General features: G+C 35.6%; 2 protein-coding genes across 3 annotated transcripts in view; one reads left to right on the forward strand and one right to left on the reverse strand.

Moving 5' to 3' along the window:
• Positions 1–1,229: 1,229 nt before the first annotated feature.
• Positions 1,230–4,883, reverse strand: mrpl22 (mitochondrial ribosomal protein L22). Its single transcript, XM_048165875.1, has 7 exons — positions 4,768–4,883; positions 4,628–4,670; positions 4,331–4,466; positions 4,170–4,235; positions 4,000–4,077; positions 3,762–3,831; positions 1,230–1,533 (listed from the first exon to the last, which is right to left on the reverse strand). The coding sequence occupies exons 1-7, from the start codon at positions 4,793–4,795 to the stop codon at positions 1,325–1,327; spliced, it is 630 nt and encodes a 209-aa protein (XP_048021832.1). The 5' UTR covers positions 4,796–4,883; the 3' UTR covers positions 1,230–1,324.
• Positions 4,884–5,317: 434 nt separating this feature from the next.
• Positions 5,318–14,735, forward strand: part of gemin5 (gem (nuclear organelle) associated protein 5) — a 42,145-nt gene continuing 32,727 nt past the window's right edge. The window contains exons 1-12 of one of the 2 annotated variants that reach the window (XM_048165870.1): positions 5,318–5,585; positions 5,669–5,823; positions 7,863–8,044; positions 8,148–8,299; positions 9,389–9,490; positions 9,593–9,725; positions 10,563–10,725; positions 12,407–12,619; positions 12,701–12,786; positions 13,000–13,082; positions 13,436–13,572; positions 13,657–13,730. In XM_048165870.1, coding sequence (XP_048021827.1) covers positions 5,444–5,585; positions 5,669–5,823; positions 7,863–8,044; positions 8,148–8,299; positions 9,389–9,490; positions 9,593–9,725; positions 10,563–10,725; positions 12,407–12,619; positions 12,701–12,786; positions 13,000–13,082; positions 13,436–13,572; positions 13,657–13,730 — 1,622 coding nt within the window. In that variant the 5' untranslated portion in view covers positions 5,318–5,443. The remainder of the gene's footprint in view (positions 5,586–5,668; positions 5,824–7,862; positions 8,045–8,147; positions 8,300–9,388; positions 9,491–9,592; positions 9,726–10,562; positions 10,726–12,406; positions 12,620–12,700; positions 12,787–12,999; positions 13,083–13,435; positions 13,573–13,656; positions 13,731–14,735) is intronic. The other variant, XM_048165869.1, reaches the window with a different exon arrangement.

Genomic DNA, 14,735 nt, shown 5'->3' on the forward strand with positions numbered 1-14,735 from the left:
ACATTTTCATTTTTGAGTGAACTATTCCTTGAATGGGAATCTCTAGGTGTTTGCATACATGTGTGTGTTTCAGGGATAATCTCATGCCTTCATTTGTTTGTGTTCTGGATTGTACCAGGTTTCATTTTATTTTTTTGACAAATAAAAAATTGCCCATTTTACCATTTTAACCAATTTTCCATTAATTGCAATCAACTCCAGTTAGTGTGCGTGTGTTCCAATTTCAGGTGGATGAAAATTAGTAGTTCCAAATGCGTAAGACTTTCGTTCACCTTCAGAACACAAATTAAGATATTTTTGATGAAATCCAATAGGTTTTATTAATCTCGGAATTACCACATTCAAGGTCCAGGGGTGAGTTTCCCGAAAGCATTGTTGGTGAACCATGGTCGTAAGTCCCATTGAACTCTATTGGTAACGACGGAACTTGCGACCATAGTTCGCTTTGGGAAACGCACCCCAGAGTAGTAAAGATATGGTTTAAATAGTCAACATGATTACAGTGGTTCAACCTTAATGTTACGAAGCGACGATAATACTTTTGTGCGCAAAAATGAAACAAAAACAACTTTATTCAACAATTTCCTCTCTGCCGTCATACTATGTAGTTTACGTTGAAGATGCATTGCAGAGCTTCCATGTTCTACATCAGAACACTGACTCTGTATTGGTCGGCTCCTGAGTCAGCATCACACACGTATTATTTAACATGCATTTCACCAGCTGAAGAGGAGACTAAAGGCAGAAACTCCCAAAAACAAGCAACCGTTGAAAATGGCTGTATCAAAGGGAAAGCATCTAGAGTCTGGTGATGTCTATGTGTCACAGAATCACTTCTGCGATTGCTTGCAAGGGATTTACAACTAAATATTAGCTTGTACACTTTTACATTTGCTTCAAGTTAAACCGCAGGCAGAGGGATGAAACTCTAAAAGTGCTGTTGTTCTTAGTTGGTAAAACATTTTGTGTTGAAACTGTCAATAGTAAAATGTGACAGAACATTCTGTACTTCTGCCTCATAATAATCTTTTAATCATATTTGTAGATGTCTTGACACCACAGCTAACAGAGTCTTTACTGTTCCAATACTTATACCCACGCATATATATATATATATATATATATATATATATATATATATATATATATATATATATATATATATATATATATATATATATATGCGTATACCCACGTATACACATTGAACCACAAGATTAAACAAAAGCTGTGCTTGGCATGATTTCTTTATTCTTTAATTATTATTTACATGAACACAAAAACAAAAAACAAAAACAAAACAAAAATCAAGGGTAATTTTACACTACAGTGAGTGAATAATTGTTCGGTTCCTCAGTTGCTCCACATACTCCTTGGCCTGGTCGAATCCTGTCTTCTGCTCGACTTTGGGCGGCACCCCCTCAACAAGCTTTACGAAGTAGTGGCAGTGCACTTTGTCCATGATGCCGAACATGCCACGTCCATGATAACGAATGCGCTTCAGGTATTTTCCCTTGCCAGAGAACGATTCAGCTGTAGAAGTCAGACCGAAGAAAATATAATTCAACTGTTAGAATGACTGGTTTACTTTGAACACCAACAGCCATGATTATCAAATGACGTTCAATTAAGAAAATAAACAAAAACATTACCCAAAATATAATACAAAATACAGAAGAAAACATACATAAAATATTATAATTAAACTAAAATAATAATTAATGCCTTTTCATAAAATAAATTTTATTTTGTGTCTTTATCCAACAAAACATTGGTAACTTTGCAATAAGGTTTAATTTCTTAACACTGGGTAATTATACTAGTTAACATGAACTAATAATGGAAATTACTTCTATAGAATTTACTAATCTAATGCCCAGTACACATTGTAAGATTTTGGGCTCTCAGACAAAAGAGGACCAATCGTGGCGATTTCTGTGGTCGTGGCTCCTAAACGGTGGTCCTACGCCGTACAGTGAGAGATTCAAAGATGGCCATTGTCACAGTCTTGCGACCAAAGATAGCCTGTGATCATTTTCTTTCAGTGTCAGAAATTTAACATGATCATCTCAAAATGTGTTTGCTGCCATGACCTACGTCCACTGACTAGCCAGTAAAAATGTAACAAGAAATGGTGTATTGATCAACGGATAAGGCAATAAAACCTCTTTCACTTCCTCCTCTTTTTTCATCACACATAAAAACCACAATTGCCAAAGTACGATTAATCTTGCTCTGTTTACTACTAGTGCATGCTGTTGACGTTTTATTCTATTCAAGAAACATTTAATGTGTACAATTGTACAAAATATTTGTGTACAATATTTTTTTCAGGATTATTTGATGAATAGAAAGTTCAAAAGAACAGTGTTTATCTGAAATCTAATCTTTTGTAACATTATAAATGTCTTTACTGCTTTGATTGATTTAATGCATCCTTGCTGAATAAAAGTATTCATTTCTTTAATTTCTTTTCAAAAAAATAAAAATAAAAATTCTTACTGACCCCAAACTTTTGAACAGTAGTGTATAATGCTACAGAAGCTTTGTATTTCAGATAAATGCTGTTCTTTTGAACTTTCTATTCATCAAGGAATCCTGAAAAAAAAAGTACACAACTGTTTTCAACATTGAAAATAATCATAAATGTTTATTGAGCAGCAAATCAGCATATTAGAATGATTTCTGAAGGATCATGTGACACTGAAGACTGGAGTAACGATGCTGAAAATTCAGCTTTGCGTCACAAGAATAAATTACTTTGTCAAATATATTTAAATAGTACACAGTTATTTTAAATTGTAATAATATTTCACAATATTACTGTTTTTTACTGTATTTTTAATTAAATAAATGTAGCCTTGGTGAGCAGATGAAACTTCTTTTAAAAACATTAAAAATCTTAGTGGTTCCAAACTTTTGGACTGTACTGTATATTAGGTGGGTAACGGAATATATAATTCATGTCTTTGTAAAGATGTAGTTTGTACCTGTGTTTAGGCCTTTTTAATAGGCCTATATAACATATCATAATACAATATAATTTGACAGTGGTAGAGAGTAGCCATGTATGGTTTCACCTGTGGTTACCAAGTCTCACTGTGAGAATATTTTAATTTAAGCCTAATAATTAATAAAATAACTTTTTACCAATAAGAGAACATTGTGCTTGGTATGTTTTTCATCTTTAAACCAAACTTGGGTCTTCAGCTGAAAAAGTTTAAATCCCATCTGACTAGCGCACTTTCCATAATGTTTATGCATTACGTCAGTTAGTAGGAGGAGAACAGATGGTCTTTAGTGGTTGTTCAAACACATTGAAAAGTGGACCAAAACGCATCTTAATACCAGATCGAAACAGGGCCTTAGATCCATGTCACATTTATTTTTTTCTCAAACGTTCAAAACATTTTTGCTCAAAATGTTTTTTTAAATTTTATTTGAGTTTAAAACTGTTTAGCTTGCAAACATTTTTATTTTTATTTTGCAACAATGTCAAAGCACCTTTTTTGCTAACTGAATTATTTTTTAGTTCAATTAAATGTTTAAGCTCTATGATGAATGACAGATGCTAATGAAAGCAGGGAAATGTTTACAGATTTTTTTTTTATAATCTTGTACTTTTAATTATATTTTTATAGCTAAAAAATGTATAAGAAAATAAAAAATAAAAAAGGATGCACAATAAAGACAAAAAAAAAAAAAAAATTAAACATGTACTAATAACTTTGATGTTAATGTTTAGCATGTTTGTGACTTACCAATATATAGATTTGATTTGTATTCCACATTGTGGTTCTTGACCGCCATGTCCTGAGCTTCCAAAAGAACCTTTAACACAAGCAATTTAACCCTTTAACTTCCAAAACAGATTTTGTATGACATTATATGATTGTTGACATTGTATGATCACATTGTTTTCACAGCAAACATCTTTTAATCAATATTATTTGAGCAATTAAAAAGATATTTTCAATTCATATAATTGTATTTTTTTACCTCTTTGATTATTTTAGCTCCTTTCTTGTCATTGAACTCGAGCTGAGTAAGTGCCTGGTCAATGGTCATACCTCTGATCTGTAAAAACACATTCATCACTAAAATAATGCAACCAACTCTATATCATCATCATTACTCCATATGCCATTTTCCCAACATATATCACTCACCAATTTAGCCAAGTACCACATCTTGTCTTTGCTGTATTTAATCTGACGTCTGCAGTGATGGATCTCCTATCAGGCACAAACAAAAACACAAGTCAAACCCAGCATAATTTAATGAACTTCATTTACATAGTGTAAAAGTGAATTAAATATGAATTACTAACAGCTGGTCTGCGAGTTTCATCTTTCTGTTGTGGTGGATATACAATCAGATTTCTCCTTTCCCAGTGTTTGCTGTTTAACTCTGGGCTTGTGTGAAGACATGACACCTGAGATAACGTGGATGAAGATCCAAGCAACCTTATGAAAAGAGCAAGATAGACAGATTGAAAAACATTAGAGAATACACAGGCTGTGTCTCAAAACCTAGCGACCTATTTGATACCAAGAAATACTTTTTAATCAGATAGACGCAATCTGTGTCCTTCTCTTTGCACAGCAACTGCATGGGATTTTCTTACCTAGAGCGAATATGTCCACAAGCACGACCAAAGGAGCCTAAACCTGTCGATAATGTTCATATAATTCCAGGTTAAATCAAAAGCAACTGAAATGCCTGAATAAATATAAATACAAAGTAAGTATATTTGATTTGACTCACCAGCCCATGTCAATGCGGAGGCCGCCATATTGATTATTAGAGATGTCCGATTCGTGAGGGAATCGTTCTTTTGATTCAGATCTTTTTGATGAGTCGGTTGAACACACGCCGGTCAGTCAAAAATATGTAAGTGAATTGTAGTATTTTTCGATGTCAATACAAATATGTAGGTTGTTAAGGACGTTGCGTTTTATGAGCCGAATCGGATGAAACAACAAAACAGTCTCATATTAAATTTCAATATATTCCCAATTAAATAAAAGAACCGGTTCTTTAGAACGAATTGTTCAAAAGAACCGATTCTCGGAAATTAGAATCGGTTGAATATTTTACGACGCTTCACTTTGCGGCAAATGCCACTGCAAATTAGTTTAAAGTTATGCTTTTTATTATTAATTGTTGTATTGTTTCCGACTAATATATTGTAATTACAAATAAGGCTCACTAATATGTTTTCCTACCGAAATAATTATTGAATATGTTGGTCTTAAAAAAAATTTGACTGTCTCTGCGGTCCCTTCTCGCGTTCCGTATAATTTTTACAACACACGCTGTCGTTATTCGGCAGCTGGTGTGTTTTCGGCAGCATGAGTACATGTGAGAAGTGAATTCACTGTCTGTCACCATCCGTTTATTTATTCTTTAATCTTAATGCAGCGATCATTTGCTCTTTATAATGCACCAAAGACATCTGCCAGCCTCTCCAAACTGGTACTGTTCACGCTGCAGTGACATAAATGGAAAGGGAGTACTGGGTTTTGGAGCAAAGAATACAATCTATCTGTTAAATGTGACCGCAGCATCTCCAGCAGTCACAGGTAAGAGCCCAGGGTGCTTTCATTCAATGCTTTGCTTTTGCAAAATCACATCGATCTTATCTGACCAGACCTTATTTCTACAGGTGAACTCAGTGGACACACTGAAAGAGTTTCTGGTTTTGCATTTTGCTCCCATGATGGTCAAGAGCACATTTGTGCCAGCACTTCAGACGACAAGACAGTCAAAATCTGGGATTCTGAGCAGAAAATTCTACTGAAAGAGCACAATGTCCACCAAGTGAGTGGATATTTTCCCTGCCATGCTTTATAGAGTTGTGACTGGCTCAGAAGTTGTTCTAGATTGTACTAGACAGCAGCTTTCTGTCTGCACATTTTAACTTTTACCATAGATAGTAACTTCAGGACTCAATAATACGATTTGTAATTGTCCTGCCAACATTTACACTGCCTCAGCGAATAACTAACTACATGTTATTTTGTATTAGCATATTTTAAATGTCTAAATATAATTAATTATTATACATATAGGCTACATTTAGACTAACTTTAATAGTTACACATTAAATATTTATTTATATTTTTCATTAAACAATTTTTCTTTACTAAAGTTTGCAATTTTAGGGGGTTTTTTTGTCTTTTTTGTTACAAATTTAGATTTTTATTTTTCCGTAACATCAGGAAAGTCATGATGTGGATTCAACTGCAATTGGTAAAAAAAAGTCCAAAATGTCTGAGTCCGTGTCAAGTCCACCCAATGCATCCAAGTTCATTCACAATCACAGTCTGAGTCCAAGTACCTCAACTCTACTATTATGTAACTCCATGACAACCATAAAATCATAACTACTTTTGCTGAAAAATTATGTGCAAACAATGCAAAACATAATTAGTTTCTAATTTTCTACCCATTTTAAGACTATCACAAGTACTTTTGACAACCTCATCTGTCAGAAAATGTCACACTGGTGACATTTATATAAGTTTCAACAACATTCAACATGAAACAGCAATTGTGGGAGCTTTAGGGTTTTGTTTAAATTTAGATTTTTAATTTGCAGTAACACTATAGTACATCTATAACATAACTTCATGACAACCATAAAATCATAACTACCTTTGCTATATATTTTTAAAAAAGAAGAATATGTGTAAAGTTACATTACTGACGTATATCCAGGTGAAGTGACTTCTCGAATGAGAAAAAGTGCTTTCTAGGCACTTAATGTTGTCCATTTTGATTACATATTACAAGGACACATGAATTTAAAAAATATTACTCTTGGAATATTTTCTAGAAACACTACAATATTCTATAAAAATAAGAATTGACCATTTTGATTTCATGGTGACAAAATACCAACTTTTTAAAGGTGCCCTAGAATCAAAAATTGAATTTACCTTGGCATAGTTGAGTTACAAGAGTTCAGTACATGGAAAAGACATACATTTTCAAAGTTTCAAACTCCATTGCTTCCTCCTTCTTATGTAAATCTCATTTGTTTAAAAGACCTCTGAAAAACAGGCGAATCTCAACATAACACCGACTGTTAAGTAACAGTTGGGATCATTAATATGTACGCCCCCAATTTTTTCATATGCCAGCCCATGTTCAAGGCATTACACAAGGGCAGGCAGCATTAACGTCTGGATCTGTGCACAGCTGAATCATCAGACTAGGTAAGCAAGCAAGAACAATAGCGAAAAATGGCAGATGGAGCGATAATAACTGACATGATCCATGATAACATGATATTTTTAGTGATATTTGTGAATTGTCTTTATAAATGTTTCGTTAGCATGTTGCTAATGTACTGTTAAATGTGGTGAAAGTTACCATCATTTCTTACTGTATTCACGGAGACAAGAGAGCCGTTGCTATTTTCATTTTTAAACACTTGCAGTCTGTATAATGCATAAACACAACTTCATTCTTTATAAATCTCTCTAACAGTGTGTAATGTGGGCTTTAGCCCGTTAGCCACGGAGCACTATCAAACGCATTCAGAATCAAATGTAAACATCCAAATAAATACTATACTCACATGATCCGACGCATGCATGCAGTATGCATGATGAACATCTTGTAAAGATCCAATCAGTGCATAGTTAATGATGCCCCAAAATAGGCAGTTAAAAAAATTAATTAAAAAAAATCTATGGGGTATTTTGAGCTGAAACTTCACAGACACATTCAGGGGACACCATAGAATTATATTACATCTTGTAAAAACTGGTTCTAGGGCACCTTTAAGTTTGCTCGGCATAAAACATGATCGACAAATGTAAATAGTGGTGACTCTGTTTGTGTTTGAACAGAGCACCATCTCTGCAGTCCACTGGTCTCCGGTGCAGAAACTTCTGCTGGTCACAGGAGATGAGAAGGGCATTGTGGTGTGCTATTGGTTCAGCAGTAATGACACCCAGAGCTTCTTCCCTGAACCCCGAACAATCTTCTGCTTATCCTGCTCTCCACATGAGGAAAACTACATCGCAGTGGGGTAGAGGCTCATTATATTATTATTTATTGTGCTTTCATTGTGATCCTAGAAAGATCCTGATTCACTAGAGATGCTTGCTCATTGTATATGCCTCCTCCTAAAGGTATAAGGATGGAATGATAGTAGTAATAGACATCAGTAAGAAAGGGGAGGTGATCCATCGGCTGAGGGGGCATGATGATGAGATTCACGCGTTGGCATGGTGCCCTCAACCCAGAGAAGAGCCTCTATACGGACGATCAGAAGACAACGCAGGTAAGCAAATTCAAGATCCATTTTTTGCCTCAGTCAGTTAATCATTTGGCAGATGCTTTTATCTAAAGTGACTAATAAATGAGGAGAGAAATAGAAGCAATCAAACCAACAATAAGGCAGCAATATGCAAATGCTGTGACTAGTCCCAGTTAGTCTAGCACAGTACACGTAGCAAGGTTTCTCTTTCTTCCTTTATATATATATATATATATATATATATATATATATATATATATATATATATATATATATATATATATATATATATATATATATATATATATATATATATATATATATATATATATATATTACTATATGTGTAATAGTAAGTGTTAGTATTAATGGGTCAAGTGTTGATGAAAAATATGCGTCTTCAGCCATTTCTTTAAAAGATTTACATTTCTTTAAAACCCTAAATTCAGCTGCTCGGGTTGATTTAGGCAGGTCATTCCAACAGCAGGGGATAGTCCAGGTAAAGGTCAGTGAAAGTGATTTGGTGCCTCTTTGGGATGGTTCCACAAGGCGCCGTTTACTTGCAGAATGCAAACTTCTGGAGGGAACATAAATTGGAAGTAGTGAGGTACAGGGGTGCAAAGCCAGTGGTTGTTCTGTAGGCAAACATGAGTGCCTTGAATTTGATGCTAGTGGCAATTGGCAACCAGTGCAAGTTGATGAAGAGAAGTGTGATGTGCTCTCTTCGGTTCATTAAAGACCACCCTTGCTGCATTCTGAATACGGAAAGCGGAAGCATGTGCAAGGGGATGAGTAAATTATCAGGAAATTTTTATTTAAAAGTGGACTAATCCTTTAAGACATGCATATTTCTGTTGTAACTAGTGTCAGTTGGTTCCTTGAGAGAGTGAACCCAAGTGTGAATCATGTGACCATTACCTGACATCAAAGAACTGTGAACATGCGAATGTGTCAATGAATTTTAAAAATGAAAAAAAAACCTCTGTATTCAAAAAACTCTGGGGGTACCTTAATTAAATAATTTATGTCTAAGGAGTTCGGCTGTCAAAAAAGTTTTGGATAAAAATAGATTGGACAAAATAATAAGTGACATGTTCTTGACTCTTTCCGTAGATGGAGGCAATGGGGCGACAGAGGGAGCAGAAGTGGGGTGTTACCTGGCCTCGGGTAGTCGAGATCAGACCATGCGGATATGGAGCACAGCCAGGGGCAAAGGTGACAAGGAGAGCTTCATTACCCAAAGATTGCACAGACAAAACTGGTTTATAGTAGCTTTCAGGTGCAGTGTCATTTAGATCACCGTGTGTCTCCTTTCAGGTGTAATGACCCTGAAACTTCCCTTCCTGAAAAGACGAGGAGTGGGAGTTGATCCAGCGTTGAAGGAAAGACTTTGGCTGACAGTCCACTGGCCAAAAAGGAGACCTTCACAGATTGTGTCCAGCTGTTTCGGGTATGGTTGTGTAGATTTGTTCCTAACGGTTATTGCGCCTCATACATGAAACTTTTGTAAATATATGAGTAAATTCTGAGTAATTTGCATGTAAAATGGACTTCCTGAAAACTCTCCTCCGCTTCGTAAACATCAGATCTGATAGTGAAACGCGTGAATGTAATTAAAATCATTCGTAAATAGGCTGTTTATGAATGTGCACACTCATTCATATTTAGCTTAATCACCGCCTATGAATTACAACTACGTAAATTACGTATCCAGGAATGCTGTGGAATCTTCTGGGCTCCCTTATCAGGTTTGGCTCCAGTATATTGCATAAATGCAAAGAGACTAATGCCTATTGATAAATATTCAATTAACGCGCTTCTGCCAAAGCGTATTTAGCCAGCTGAAAAAAATGCCTGGTACTCCTCTCAAAACGGCCAGCTGGTGGTTCTTGAGTGCGCTTTTGAAGCTCAGTCTATTTCCAACTTGGACGCTTTGGTTGCTGTGATGTGGAATATCCACAGCAGTAACGTGTTATTAGATTAACTTTTCCGTTGTTGTTCAGTCGTTGTACAAGTAGGATGGTCAAAATTTAGTGTTATCAGCTTGCCTAAAAGAACACAGAATGTTCAAATGTTTTACGCACCATTTACATGTGGTAGGGAGCAGGTGTAAATTTCTTTCGTACCAACTAACATTTTGAAAACATTTTCATGAATCTGAAAATTTACAAACAATTTACACTCCAATTCGTTCCACTTGTGTTTCATGATTGAGGCCCATTGTGTGTTGGAGGATGTTTTGTAGTAAACAAACATGAGTCGACTCACTGTGAATGTTGGCATGCAGCGGTGAGATGGTAATGTGGGATCTCATGAAGTCAGGGAAGCAGAAGTGGAGTCTGTTGGGCAGTTCCCCAGAAGGACAGAATCACAGCCGTATCGTCTTCAACATGAGCTCGTTTTGCTCGGGGGACAGAGAACTTCTGCTCAGTACCTCAATGGACCGAGAGGTGAGGCCTTCTTCTGTTAGAATGTGCTTGTAAACTGTTTTCACCAAACTCCGCTAACACAATACAGAATAAATACATTTATTACTCCTTACCAAAAAAAAAAAAAAACATTTTCTAATTTTGTGGTATGATAATACCATTGAATTGAAATGTGATAATCTTTCAGTATAATGGTATGAGTATCATCAGTGTATTATGGTACAAAAAAGTATTATGGTAATAAGTAACATTCTCCTCAAATGTGTGAGAAGTAAATATATAATGCAGCTTAAGCATTTGATTGGACAAAAAATCTGATGAGAAGCTGAAGTGCAGGGTGATGTCATCAAAATCGTTGATCCATATTGGTGGAAGTGCGAGACTTAAAGTTTTGAATGCTTACATCTTCTAAATGTGAATTTTGTCATTGTTTTAGAGCACACTAGCTTATAGATAACAGTAAGACTAAAGGCAAGAACACACCAAGTCGACGGTCAGCTGTTGGGCTGTTCATCGGCCGACTAAGTATTCTCAGTGTGTTCCGCACCATCGGCTGAAGTTGGTCCTCAATGGCTTTTTTTCCAGCCGATTCGACATGTTGAATCAGTGTTGGAGCTCATCGGTTTGTCGGGCCATCTGATCATTCTGATCATTCTGCCACCTGCTGGTACGGAAAGGCATTTCATCTTACGCAGGCGCAGAACAAACGTGCTGCTTGGCCGTCAGGTGTTGAGCGTCGGTTTGGTATATCAGGGCAACTTTGGACCGAGACCCTGCCGGCGTGAGCCAATCCCGCAGTCTGCTTTCGTCGCCACTAGTTCGTCGCCGTCGGCTTGGTGTATTCCTGCCTTAACTTATTCATACTAAAAGCCAAAAAACTTCCATTTTGATTTCATGGGGACTTTAACAATAGCAAGGTGGAGTAAGTTGTAAGCGTGAATCTAGGTTGTTTTCACCCCAAATTCAAAAATAATTACTAAGCTACTAAATTAAATAAAAATATTAAATAATTTTTGCATTAAGAAAACGTATTCGTTATACAGTTGATGCATTTAGCATAAAATTGTTATATATATATATATATATATATATATATATATATATATATATATATATATATATATATATATATATTATGTGTGTATGTATGTGTATATATTAATTATATAAAACTCTTCAGACCAGCTGATTTGTTCCAATTGGTCTATCGTACTGTAAAATATTTATTTCTGACCCAAGCTGGCTCAACTCCATGGGAATTTTCCTAGCCTCTCCTTCCCCAGCACCACCTGCCTAGTTCTGCTAGGGGGTTGTCCCAGCTGTCCTTGCAGCAGCTTGTATCCTATTCCCTGAATTTATGTGCATGTTTCGTCAGTAACCTTTACTCATGACAACAGCAGCATAGCAAATCTAGTCCGCCAAGAAATTGAAATGTGATAATCTTTCAGTATCATGGTATGAGTATCATCAGTGTATTATGGTACAAAAAAGTATTATGGTGATAAGTAACATTCTCCTCAAATGTGTGAGAAGTAAATATAGTAACCTTTACTCATGACAGCAGCAGCATAGCAAATCTAGTCCGACAAGACAAAGCTCATGTACATTCCATTCTTATCAATAAAGTGCTTTTTAATTCTATTCTGCGATTTGTCACGATATATATATGTATATAATATTCTGTATTGATGTCTCATTTCAGATTAAGTGTTGGGACCTGGCGTCTCTGGAGTGCTGTTGGACTCTGCCCACTTTGGGTGGGTTTGTGTACTGTCTCAGCTTCTCTCCGGTGGGCACCGGCTGTCTGGCTCTAGGGGTCGGAGACAGCATGATCCGGGTGTGGAACACACTGTCTATACAGAACCAATATGACATCAAGACATTCTGGCAAGGGATCAAATCTAAAGTCACAGCTGTGAGTCAGATGTGTTTAATTCAGTTATATTTCCCACACTGCCATTCAGTTAGTTTAAAGTCAAGCCCACTTCTTTTACAGTTGGCATGGCATCCACTGAAAGAGGGCTCTCTGGCGTTTGGTACCGATGATGGTAAAGTGGGCGTATATGAAGTTTACTCTAACAAGTAAGAACAACATTCATGCTTCTTGATTTTTGAACTGTTTATGCATATGAAATCTTGCAATTCCTTAGGTTCGTTTGGATGCAAGGTTCAATATAAGATATTCATCATTGGAAAAAAAAATTGAGTTATGACCGAGGGCAGCATAAAGTTTCAAATACATTTAATTAAATGGAAAATGACACATTTCACTTCATTATTTGTTTTCACACACAGACCTCCTCAAATCTCAAGCACTTACCACCGCAGAACCGTCTACTCCTTATCATGGGGCCCTCCTGTGCCGCCCATGTCTTTTGGTAAGTCAATTCATTAAACACACCACCATGACCCAGTAGACATTGAACTTGGCGTGGCGCCAAGAACAATCCATCAGCAATAAGTGATGCCCGACTCCTCTTTAACGCTCTCTGTAATTGAGCGAGCGTAAAAAAAGCGTTTACTTTCCTTCCGTAGAGTTGTTGGGTAATCAAGGAATGAAAACTTAATTTCACCCCACTGCTGACAAATGACACGTACTTCACCGTATCCATCTCCGATGCTCGAGGGGGTGGAGATAATTGCTTTTGTTTGTTCAGAGGGGTTTGTTGAAGTATGAGCAATAGTAATAGTGATGTGATCCCACTAATAATTGTGTATGTGCGTGACTCAGGGGGATCTGGAGACAAACCGTCCTACAGCTTATACAGCTGCGCCGGAGAGGGTGTCATCTTCCAGCACGACCCCTGGAAACTCTCAGGAGAGGCCAGTAACATTGACAAACTCATCCGAGACACCAACAGCATCAAAGTAAGATGAGAAATCGCTTGTTCATATTTGTCTTTATTAAATTTGTTCATATTGATCTAAATATAAAGTTATTCTGTTCTTCAGCACAAGATCCCCCCACACACAGACCTCAGCTGGAAGCCGGATGGCAGCATTTTGGCCATTGGAAATGAAGATGGGTAATAATGTCAACCAAAAATATATCCTCTCTGATGTTACCGTTAGTAACACTTTACAATAAGGTTCAATTTGTTAAGATTAGTAACAAATTATATGATTTGTATTAATCTATTAATCATTATTAGTCTAAAATAGTGTTAGATTATTAATATACTATTAGTTTATGTAATTCGTAATTTAACGAATTTGTTCTCGTAATTTAAAGACTTTTTTCTCATAATTTAATGACTTTATTCTCAACATTTTATCTCAACTTTTTTCTCGTAATTTAATGACTTTTTTTCTCGTAATTTAATGACTTTATTCTCAACATTTTATCTCGACTTTTTTCTCGTAATTTAACGAGTTTATTCTCAACATTTTATCTCGACTTTTTTCTCGAAATTTAACAAGTTTTTTCTCGTAATTTAACGAGTTTATTCTCAACATTTTATCTCGACTTTTTTCTCGAAATTTAACGACTTTTTTCTCGTAATTTAACGAGTTTATTCTCAACATTTTATCTCAATTTTTTTCTCGAAATTTAACGATTTTTTTCTCGTAATTCAACGAGTTTATTCTCAACATTTTATCTCGACTTTTTTCTCAATTTAACGAGTTTTTTCTCGTAATTTAACAAGTTTATTCTCAACATTTTATCTCAACTTTTTTCTCTAAATTTAACGACATTTTTCTCATAATTTAACAAATTTGTTCTCGTAATTTAACGACTTTTTTCTCGTAATTTAATTACTTTATTCTCAACATTTTATCTCAACTTTTTTCTCGAAATTTAACGAGTTTTTTCTCGTAATTTAACGAGTTTATTCTCAACATTTTATCTCGACTTTTTTCTCGAAATTTAACGAGTTTTTTCTCGTAATTTAACAAGTTTATTCTCAACATTTTATCTCGACTTTTTTCTCGAAATTTAACGAGTTTTTTCTCGTAATTTAACGAGTTTATTCTCAACATTTTATCTCGACTTTCTTCTCGAAATTTAACGAGTTTTTTCTCGTAATTTA

The sequence above is a fragment of the Megalobrama amblycephala genome, linkage group LG18 (assembly GCF_018812025.1).
Source record: "Megalobrama amblycephala isolate DHTTF-2021 linkage group LG18, ASM1881202v1, whole genome shotgun sequence".
Lineage (NCBI taxonomy): Eukaryota > Metazoa > Chordata > Actinopteri > Cypriniformes > Xenocyprididae > Megalobrama > Megalobrama amblycephala.

What these genes read in the sequence shown, in the direction of transcription:
- mrpl22 (XM_048165875.1), bottom strand. Translation starts at nt 4,795, where the DNA reads ATGGCGGCCTCCGCATTGACATGGGCTG. An exon ending in ATGAAACTCGCAGACCAGCT is followed by an intron (nt 4,236 to 4,330) that starts GTTAGTAATTCA and finishes TGTGCCTGATAG; the next exon opens with GAGATCCATCACTGCAGACG. An exon ending in TGTGGTACTTGGCTAAATTG is followed by an intron (nt 4,078 to 4,169) that starts GTGAGTGATATA and finishes GTGTTTTTACAG; the next exon opens with ATCAGAGGTATGACCATTGA.